Source organism: Apostichopus japonicus, chromosome 9, assembly GCF_037975245.1.
Source record: "Apostichopus japonicus isolate 1M-3 chromosome 9, ASM3797524v1, whole genome shotgun sequence".
NCBI lineage: Eukaryota > Metazoa > Echinodermata > Holothuroidea > Aspidochirotida > Stichopodidae > Apostichopus > Apostichopus japonicus.
In genome coordinates, this window is record NC_092569.1 from 19,961,947 (window position 1) to 19,973,500 (window position 11,554).

Sequence of the window (11,554 nt, forward strand, 5' to 3'; positions counted from 1 at the left end):
ATGGAGCTTAAAAACTCAATCGAAAGGTTATTTTGTGAGCTGCTAGCTGCTTTCCTTGTTGGTCCAATTGCGCCGAATATGGTAAGTTGCTTACACAATTTGACGAGTTGAAAATCATTGTTGCGATGCGATGGAAACTGCTTATTCCACCGGTGATTTGCAAAATATATAATTTTCTAATTTAAATTCCCATAGTTAGCCGTCGCGGATGCAGGGGTGGGGTGTGGGATGTAACCCCACCATCTATTTTTGACCCAACACAAACACATAAAATAGTAATTAGCATAACTTGCATGTAGACCTGATTACAGCCTAAACCCACCGTTTCTTGTGTAAAATGTTATTATTTCCTGGTGGAATGAGGACCTCCCTACCGCCTTACACGGGGATCGGATTAAACTACTCCGGGCACACCCTCCTCTTAGACGCGTCGCTGTTTAAACACACATCAAATATGCTATACGCGTCATTTAAGAGCCGTGAAAGAGTATGTTTTCTATAGGAAATTAGGGGAATTGCGATAACATTGATCAAATTATTTTTACATTGATCGCTCGGTTGGACAGCAATATTTGTATATCGTATACGCGTCTTAACCGTATTTTATAAGCCCGTCACACTGTAGTTTACACATTAAAGAAGGTCCCATATTGTGATGCTCTACTGGTATACTAGTAAACAGAGTGAAAAACATATGGGACAACATATCATGTGTGTTGATCTACATAGTTAGGTTCACACAACATGCTTGAGTTGGAGGGGGGGGGGGACAGCCTTTTGTTGCAATAATTATGTCATGAATGTTTCAAGATCAATTCCTGCGACCCGTTAAAGAAAATGTATGGAGATATCTTAGTTCAACAGTCGTCTGTTGTAGCTCAGTCTGTAAATCTGTGATGCCATAACGCCAATAGGATGTGAAACATTTCCCGCTGTTTTTCATTTCATAATTCATGGTAGACGTAAACAGTGTAGTCCCTGAAAGCAATACAATCATTAGGTTGTATTTTGAGCTCCTTATGGTAGATTTCGCAATTGCATTAGAGAAAAGAAACATTTTAATAAACAAAGACAAACTTTGAAGGCACATGTGCCCCATTGATAAAATTTGATTTCATCGTCTTCAACATTGTGTGTGAAGATGTACTAAGTCTGTGATATCTCCCAAATAGATTAAGATCTCTCTTAGTTACTTGGGAAGATTTTTTTATGACAGTTATCGCTATCACACAGTCTACTAATGATGGTTGGGTTAGTTTCTCATTACATTAATATTCGATTTATCTCTATTCTTGTTGAAACTAGTGTTAGAAATCCTTGGCTTATTTAGTATGGATGTTGTTGGCCAACAACATTCAGGATAACAAAATGTGTTCCACAGCGACACAAGAGACAACAGCAGAAGCCGAGCCTACATGTCAGTAATTGAATTAAGTTTAGTTTACAATACACTTTAATTGTAATTCATAGGTAACAAAGTCCTGGAGCATACTGCAATGTTGTAAAAGCTTATATGAAACGACCACGAAATTTTACATATTATACGATATTTTAAAGACAGGTTATTTTTGTAATATCATTTAAATTCAATTCACTGTCTTTATTTGTTTAATTTATCCCCAATGTGACGGCCAATTGTTATACAATGAAATGAACCATGAGTATCTTACTAAAAATAAACACTTATATTTCATTTATTTTTATCGGAAGATCGCCGCGACCAGCTACGATACTACACTTTCATTGAGTAAGTTCTTAATCTCTTCAGCAATATCCAACTAAATTACCCTACATTGTGACAATCATTAAGATAATATTCCTTCTCAACTCATCATGCTTTACCACTCCTGTTCATAATTTAATAACCAGTACTATAATTTCACATACAATAACAATACAATGGCTTATATTGTCTTAAATTTAACTTTCCTTCTGAGCAGGCAAAAGCATATTTGACCTCCTTCAACAACCTCTGTATCCGAGGGATTGTAATGAAGCCTTCACCATGTTCGCTACATGCAGTACGGGCTCTGGTGTCTACCAGATCAAGCCCGATGGGTATGTAGAACCATTTGAGGTGTACTGCGAAGATGATTTAGAAAATGTGGTTTGGACGGTACGTATTAGATTCTATCACGCTTTATGAAACATATACAAGGGAAATAAAGACACAAACGACGTCAGGTAAAATAAGTACAACTCTAATGTTAAGATACAATGACCCATGGGCGCAGATCAGTGTTGGATGATGGTTGTGACGCGTGTCCGTTCTCTGATACTATCTAAGCGCAGCGCGACGATGGGTTCGCGCGTAGCGTACAATAAATATTTTGGCAAATATACAACCCATATCGTCGGAAATAACACTTCCCAGACCCAGTGTTGCTCCCAAACCTCCTTAAGTTTTAGATATCATGGCTTAGAAATTAACTTTGGCGTCTGCAGAGAGAAAATCAGGGACAAATAATCCAATTAGACTTTTGTTTACGATGAGCCTGGGTCTGGGGTCCTCTCCCAGAAAACAATCATAGACAGTCCTAGATTTAACAACTGTGGATAAATATAATAAAATGAGAACTGCTGCAAGGCATTTGCACAATGCTGGATAAACCTGTGCCAAAGTTCAATAAAGGGAAAATTTAAATGCAGCGTTTGGTCAAGACAAATTGGTGAGGACACGGTATATAATGTCCCCACCACTGAAAAAGTTGGTGGGGACGCGTCCCGCGGTCCCCACCAGGATCTGCGCCCATACAATGACCTATGGTTGCAAAAAATGCATTTTTTATTACAGGTGTCAGGTGTTGGAAAGGCACTTGGGCGGATATGTTGGATTGTTAGATCCTGGTAAAACTATAAAAATCGACGTCTAGTAAACATGAGTACAACTTTATTGCGATTGGTTTCTTTCGCATTTTGACTAATCGTTTGCTCAGATTTACTGTGTTAACCAGTTATCAATTCGTTCTAATTTTTCGTTAAAATAAAATGACCTATTGTTGAAAACAATGCATTCTTTTGTACGGTTTCAGGTCCTAGAAAGGCGCTTGGACGGATCTGTTGGATTTAATCGAACCTGGTTGGACTATAAAAATGGTTTTGGTTTCTATGGTAGTGAATTTTGGCTCGGACTTGACAAAATAGCGTATATAACGAACCAAAGAAATTATCAGCTTCGAGTGGAATTTTCTACAGAGTCGAATATTACATATAAGCTGCACTATGACTACTTTAGGATCACAGACGAATGGGGAAACTACACATTATCAACTATCGAGTTACACACCTCAAACCAAAGTAAGTGCACTTCACTAATATGCCTCGCGATGGTAAGAAATATTTGCTGAGAAGTAGTATCAAATAATATTGAGTTTGCATGTTCCCTGGAACCGTCTAGCGATACAGATAGTAATATTACAAGTGATATGTAAAAACGAAGCTATAACTAAGACTCAACTTGCTGACGCAATTTTGATTGTATATAGTCTACTAGATCTGGTGTACAATTAAAATGTCTTACTTAAATTAATAAAAACACAGATAATTAATCTTTAGTTTGTTCTTGCTCTTTCTCAATTCATGGAAATTAGTATCCTTCTGTGAAGAGAATTGTACTTTGGTAGACGGTGATGACAAACTGAATCAATATAACAATACAATTCTTATTTTTCATGTTCAAAAAGAGGGTGAATGTTGTAGGAATTTTGTATATTTTGCGATATCTGCTTATCGAGTACAACTAAATCAATATGCAATTATACGGGTTAACATTAGCAACTGATAACATCTGTTAAATAACATTGTGCACATTGACGTTTATTCATATCGTATTTCAGTCGAATATGTTTACCGTCTTAGTAATTGTTACGATCGCAATAAAGATTCATGGTTGTACCAATCAAAAGATATCATTATAAAATGATGATGATATTCTCCTCAAATTGCAGTCACTCCGCAGTTGATTATATTAAACAAACAGAAACAAACTAATTTGTAAACTTAAAACTGTTGGTGGCTAATATTTACTCCTTTATGGAATAATGCTTTTGGAATGAAGATACTTCACTATCAAATGATCATAGTTATAACCTTCACTTCTTAATGAAAAAAATCAAGGAAAAGTAATGATAATAATTAAATCAACCACGTGAATTATGTCACTTGTCTGGTTTTAATACCCTCTGCTTTCATTGATCCTTTTACATTTGTGATCGTGTTCACATGTTCTAACAGTTCGACTTGTTAATGGCACCACTCACGTGGAAGGACGTGTCGAGATTCACCATAATGGTCAATGGGGTACTGTTTGTGGTAAATATTGGGATGACAATGACGCGTCGGTGGCTTGTCGTCAACTTGGTTATAGTGATACTGGGAGAGCAACAGGTAACGCTAACTATGGTGAAGGGACAGGCCCAATATGGCTGGAAAACATTGCTTGTTCCGGAGGAGAGGGCAGTATCGATCACTGCGGTAACTCTGGATGGGGACAACATAATTGTGGACATAACTTGGATGCTGGAATGCGTTGTATAACAGGTACAATTGTCTCAATTATGTTATACGTACTAGCTTTGTCATAGACATATATAAATTACTGAATCGTGTTACATACATATTGGGTATTACATTATATAAATATAAATATATGTTTGATCTCTAGAGTAAGGCAAAATATGTCACCAAAAACAGAACTAGTATTGTTCGATACAGGTGACAAACGCCTACAGTGGAATGACGACCTTCCTTACCGGTTTCGAACCTCCGGACATACAATTAGCTCCATAGCTTAGTGGTTAGGTGTCCGCGTACAGAGCGGGAGGCCCTCGTTCGAATCCCGGTGGAGGCTGGAAGTTTTTCACTGTTCTTGATTTTCCAACTCATTACGATTTTCAATTATATAAATATATATATATATATATATATATAGAACATTGGTACTTTTTAAGAAAAAATCGCCCAGGGAAAGACCTGGGCACGAAAACCAGACTACCGAACGACTGATCCGCTCTCAACCCCAGTCCAGTTGCATTGGGACTGTTACTGTGTGATCATCGTCGGGTGTGCATCACCATTCCCCTCGAAAAGGGAACAGATACTACACATGATCTTAGCCAAAAGGCCGAGAACAATTATAAAAAAGAAGTAAGCCTAAAGACCATTGATAACATTATACATTTACTTTCATGGTTATTTTAGGATAAAGATGCCCCCGCTCCTGCTAATAATAATTTCAATCTGTTTAGAAAATATCCGTGTGTTAAATATTGCGAGAACTGTACACTGTTTGGAACTTATAGACCAACTATGGAGACAAAAAAAAATTGGGGGATTTTCCATTAATTTGGGAGTTTACATACCCATAATCAACATGTGTAAACAATAATCTTCGAAAACCTACTATAAGCCATCAAAAAACGACCACGAAAATGGACATTTTGGGTAGTCACGTGTCATTTATCTCTGGAATGTCTGAAAACAGAGATTGACCCAAAGGAGCCTCTGGTCACCGTGTGACGTTATTGTTGGAATACCGCGAAAATCAAACGCTGAAATAGGCACTGTTTATACACAGATCGCGAATAATTGTACTGTATTTGACTTCCAATTTCGAGCGTTTGAAAAGCTGTTATCTTTAAAACAGGAACACATACAGATAAACAACTAGTTTTAAGACAATTTTAAGCAGAAAACTTAGTAAAATGGGTTATTTTATTAGCAAAATTTCCACTCAAATGGAGGCATCGTTTACACAGCGGAGCGTCAATAGGTACGTACGGTATACTGTAGACAATGCAAGCAGCTTGCCGATTCCGTAATACAATTTGATCGCAAGATACCGCAAACTGAACAGAAGAATAGACCTAAAAGATGCCTCATGCGTGATATGTGACGGGAAAATGGCTTACGTTACTGTCGACGAATTACAAAAAAGACAATAAACAAAATCGAACAACTATACGAGAAGACGCTGACCCGAATCGACCAGGGTAGCATGTACATGACTTAGCTTCAGCTGAACATAGTACTTACTCGTTTTAATATCCAAAAGTAAAAACACAGAAAAAGCATCCTTTCAATAAAACAAATTTAGCAGTGAATATCCAAATCCACGTTTCTCGTTCAATCCTGGGCGAAATCCTACCGTGACTCTGTGTGATTCCATAGAGTTAGGTCTAGTTGAAACAGGCCTTGACTAGTAACATCCCACTATCACAAGACAGTCACTAACGAAATAAAACGTCCGATCGCTACATAGAACCGTTTTTATTAAACTCCTTGGACCATGCAGATGCCGGAATAAACATAACGGACAATATAACACATGTATCACGAACTCACGATACTGGAATACAACAAATGAAATAGATAAATGCGATGAAATCCTAACATAACTATTTACACATGCTGTGAGTTGTACCTCACTACATGTACTATCAATGCTACCCTAGGCACGGTATATACACGGTCATCTCTTACAGTAAATATTATACTGTCAATTGCGTGATATAATGTTACATGTAAGGACGTCCAGGGCGTGTTTACGAGGAGACTTGAAAAGGTTAATTTCACATTAGCTATGTCCGACACAGCTGTCGACAGTATACAAGTTTTCGCAGAATGAGACATTTGCAGCATACACCAAGCCAGGGTCATGTATGTGGACTCATGGGCATGAGATACTCCGGGTGCTGAAAAATCTTTCCGCGTGGATCTCACAAAATTGATCCAAGTCTACGGCGTTTTACGTCGGTTCTTCTACTCGGAAAGCTAAAAAGCTGATGCTTTTGTTGGCTGAGGTATAACTGCAACCTCCAACAATACAGAATCGTGGCTTTCCGGGAAAACAAGGAGTAATATCGTTGATGTATTTGGCAGCTCAAGTATACAACTTTACACACTAAAAGTATTGTTGTGAGTGAGGTATACCAACGGTGACGTCACATGGTCACCTGATGTCTTAGGAATGTTTCAGGAATGTCTGAAATAGGTTTCCTAAAAAGTTGACTTTTCTTCCCATGTTTCACGTATTTAATGTCCGAAATTGGTAAAGTTAACTACAACAATGTGATTGGAGTGAGTTAAGGATTACATACATGCAAAATGGTGGGATTTTATGTTCATCGAAAAGTCTCCATAGTTGGTCTTTAAGGCAAGAGCACTCGACAATTTTTTGGTGAAGACAGCAGATCAAATAGAGAACGTTTGGAATACTAATTCTGTTTCACTCATATCAACCATGACATTACTCATATTCTAGTTACTAGTGAACCTGGGTCAAGTAATGAGGGTACCTCGCTTCCGGTTGACGCCACATCATACACCACGATCCGTACAAACTGCCTTACGAGTCATGGCAGTGTTATTCAGGTAAGCGTTAGGAACAGCTGTATTTCGATAATGTTTCGATATAATTCAAATATTAACTTATAGCTTTGTTGTATAAGTCAAGTTTCATTTTAAGAATGATAGAAGAGTCCAACCTATTGGAAGTTTCAGTCCACTGTTGCGTTTTACACGTGAGTAATACACATTCGAAAAATATATTAAAAAAATGCTGGGAGCCAGATGGAATCATGAGATATTTGTTCATTAACCTTCATTTTCATGTTCTGATTATACACTTGTTGACAATATATGACAGTTTGTAGTTTGAAGTTGGTTGTAAAATGGACTTGAATTTATTTTGTAACATCGGAGATATAATTAAATTTGCATACAAGTGTATACCGCTTTACTGTATTTCTCTTTGCCGGTACATGGCAGAAGACATGGTATATTGCATACAGTGATTCACAGATCCATAATTATATGTTTTTTTTTCTATTAAATTTTTATTTTCCTGTTAGTTTTCTTAAGTTCATTATTTGATTTGAAACCTTCTGTTGACATGATTTCTCTTTTGATTCAGAATGGTTCATTTCTCGTGAATGAAGGTTGTACAAGGATTTCCACCTGTGATAATGGAGTAATGAATGACAACGACCTATACCAGTGTAGCTCTGATGCGGTTTGTGAAGTCCGTAACGATGTACGCAAATGTTACTGCCTGAGTGGTTACCAAGGTAACGGAGTGAATTGTACAAAACACATGACCGACTGTAAGGATTGGTACAATGCTGGAAACACTACTAATAGTATTTATACTATCATACCAACTAACTCGAATGGATCATCATTTGATGTTTCCTGTAATATGACTGACGGAGGAGGATGGACGGTATGTCTATAGTATGACATCCTATAGTATAGACGATATATAGTATATGTATAATATGACTGACGGAGTAGGATGGACGGTAAGTCTAGTATGACATCCTATAGTATAGACGATATATAGTATAATATCACCCAAGACTGTACAATTCGGTTCGGCTGATAATATGACTGACGGAAGAGGATGGGCGGTTAGTCTATAGTATGACATTCTATAGTATATACGATATATTGTATATGTATAATATGACTGACGGAGGAGGATGGACGGTAAGTCTAGTATGACATCCTATAGTATAGACGACATATAGTATATGTATAATATGACTGACGGAGGAGGATGGACTGTAAGTCTGTAGTATGACATCTTATTGTATAGACGATATATTGTATATGTATAATATGACTGACGGAGGAGGATGGACGGTAAGTCTATAGTATGACATCATGGCATGCGCATCATTAAGGTTGTGGGCCTTTTGACCATATTAAGTCATAGCTCACGTAGGAATCACATCTATTTTGTCATTTGATATACAACAATAGGCCAGATGCAGTTTTTACCTCTTGGAGTTTCACCTCTGACCTTGGGCGCTATGATGAATGTCTTTTCTTTCCCGGATTGAGAATGGGGAGAAGTTGCTGATATCTTTAGTTTAGACAACCACATGCATGTAATTTATTTGCTCGCCACAATATTTGAGAATAAATAACATCTCGTTTTAATGATACTGGTATAACAGTGTTAGAATGATATTTCTCTCTCCCCATCACTCAGGTATTCCAACGTCGCGTTGATGGTTCTGTTGATTTCAATCGTAACTGGATCAGCTACAAAGAAGGCTTTGGTGAGCTGGATCATGAGTTCTGGTTGGGAAATGATAAGCTGTATTACCTCACCAATCAAGGCAATTATCAACTCCGGGTTGATTTCGTGACCATAAATGGTAATCCACTCTATGCTAAATTTGACCGGTTCCGTATCAACAATGAAAGTGACAACTATCGACTGTCTAGATTGGGAGAATACAGCGGAAATGCAGGTTTGTGAACAGTTAGACTATTGTTTGCTTATACGTCATAACAGTGAATGGATTTATTTCAATATAGTGGTATTATTTCGATGTCGAATATGTTTGGACTAAGTCTGGAAATGTATTTCTTTATACGTAAGCTACAAGTTATCATTCCATGGTAATACACGTAACAATAATGATAATTAAATATTTCACACAAGTTTAATCAAAGATAGTGATTTTTTTACATTGATTTCGCTAATGTAAATGATGAGTAACTCCTTACCCGTATAAAGTTTGCATTTTATTACCACTTTAATGTTTATTATTGCACATTGTTTTTTGTTTTAATTGATGGCATTAATTAAAATAATCTTCCGTATTTTAGACAGTAATTATAAAAAGTATACAATCCAAGCGTTTAATAGTTTTTCGGGATATCAAAAAATTAAAACAATAAAAGGAATTCAATCGGGGGGGGGGGTAGTAGTGGTGGGCGTGAAAAACCCTCCAGGGACAAAAAGTGATGTGACATTGGGCAAACCACGAAATTACCTTAAAACACGTGAGAAAAAAATGTCATTTTTTTTTCAACAGCACAGTATTTTTTATTAAATGTGTCTTTAAGTTGTCATAATAGCGTATTTTCACAAAATTGGGAGAGGTGAGAGAATCATCCCCCAGCCGAGTGCCCGGCTCCTCTGCCCTGTCAAAATTTTTCCTCTTTTATGCTGACACATTTCTATATGGTAATAGAGATTGGATAGTTGATAATATGATATCTCATGATGTTTAGAGATTTCCAGCTCAATATACATTACAATAATTAAATCCATTCATTTTATTGTTTAATCTTCAGGTGATGGTGGTAGTTTACGTAGTCGTTTGAAGTTATCCTTCAGTACCTCGGACATGAACAATGGAGAATGTTCATATGGCTACCATTGTGGCTGGTGGTTCCGGGGATGTCAAAGAGGTTGCCTCAATGGGGACTATCATGCAGCACTGAATGCAAGGTCAGGTATATCCTGGTATACACCGTCAGGTCCCTATTATAATATCAAGTATACTGAGATGAAGATAAGGCATGTCTAGTGCGTTGTAGATGTTTAGAATAATTCTCAGCTTCGAATTATCTAGAGATAACTTAAACATCATACACAGAGAATGATGATAACTGATCACCATCGGCAGTGAAACAAGTCATTAATGTTGAAAATAAAGAATAAGACACATTAAAAAGAGTTAATTGTTAAATATCCGTGTTTAGACCTCCTGCTATCATTCTTATAATGATTTATATTTAATGTTTGTTACACAGAGTGAACCTGTAAGTATTTGTGGTAAACAGCTATTATATTTAGCTCTATTTTACTTCAGTGCGTAATATTTAGACTGATATTACGATTAAAGTTAGTGTCTGGAATTTAGCAACTTCTGTTTGTTTCTTCGGTTGTTTTTTTATCAAAACAAATTATGTTATAATAACTGGTTACCTTTCATAACTCACATATCACTAGTGAATTGACTGATGTGTGTTAATTGTAGCCTGTAGGTTCTTAATGATAAAAACAGATTTACGTTAGAGCTGATAATTATAACCTCAGCTGACAGACCTTAGAAACAGAAATCATGTTAGTCCAGTTGCTAAATACATGAAATACATACATAAATTAAATACATCGGTTATTGCAAAGTGATAAGTAAAATACTGCCTTTGTTTTAAATTGTAACTGACATACTTTCTCACCAAGATTTCATCATCTACTCTGGTTGTATTGAAACAAACTATAAATAAATTCAAAGCAGGAAAAGTTATCGTTGTTAACAATCTACATTAATGATTATAAACCAGTCTATGTATTATCATTCTTTATAAATCTTCTTTGTCGATCCAGAAATTATCGCAAATTTATTCGAAAAATATCCGCGAAGAAGAATACAACAGAAAAGAACATCAAGCAGGAGAGATTAATATTAGTATATATTACGAATTGTTGTGCGACGAAATTAGTAACAGTCTCAAAATTGTAGGCAAACACGGATAACGCCGGTCAAAGAATTGGCTTACATTTTATTTATTTGCTGTTATTCTTCATTAATGGTACAGGCGAAGCAAAACCATATCAATTTTTTATTTCTAGTTAATATCCATCGCATTTCCCCTTTCCTTATCATCGTGTTCAATTATCATTGAGTATCATTTCATTTTAATCTATTACAAATGATTATAGGAAGAAAACGTTTAAAATCATATTTTTAAATATATTTATAAATGTTATTTGGAGATTCGATGAATATATGTAGTCACTCAAAAGTCA

The 11,554-nt window shown here is 36.3% G+C and overlaps 1 protein-coding gene across 1 annotated transcript; it reads left to right on the top strand.

The window, feature by feature from the left end:
* The first annotated feature begins 1,715 nt into the window (after nucleotides 1-1,715).
* LOC139973120 (uncharacterized) lies at nucleotides 1,716-11,554 on the top strand. The gene is made up of 8 exons (XM_071979554.1): nucleotides 1,716-1,747; nucleotides 1,941-2,116; nucleotides 3,033-3,297; nucleotides 4,234-4,539; nucleotides 7,262-7,371; nucleotides 7,913-8,221; nucleotides 8,996-9,260; nucleotides 10,093-11,554. The coding sequence occupies exons 2-8, from the start codon at nucleotides 2,006-2,008 to the stop codon at nucleotides 10,326-10,328; spliced, it is 1,602 nt and encodes a 533-aa protein (XP_071835655.1). The 5' UTR covers nucleotides 1,716-1,747; nucleotides 1,941-2,005; the 3' UTR covers nucleotides 10,329-11,554.

What these genes read in the sequence shown, in the direction of transcription:
- LOC139973120 (XM_071979554.1), top strand. Translation starts at nt 2,006, where the DNA reads ATGTTCGCTACATGCAGTACGGGCTCTGGTGTCTACCAGATCAAGCCC. An exon ending in CTGACGGAGGAGGATGGACG is followed by an intron (nt 8,222 to 8,995) that starts GTATGTCTATAG and finishes CCCATCACTCAG; the next exon opens with GTATTCCAACGTCGCGTTGA. An exon ending in AGAATACAGCGGAAATGCAG is followed by an intron (nt 9,261 to 10,092) that starts GTTTGTGAACAG and finishes TTTAATCTTCAG; the next exon opens with GTGATGGTGGTAGTTTACGT.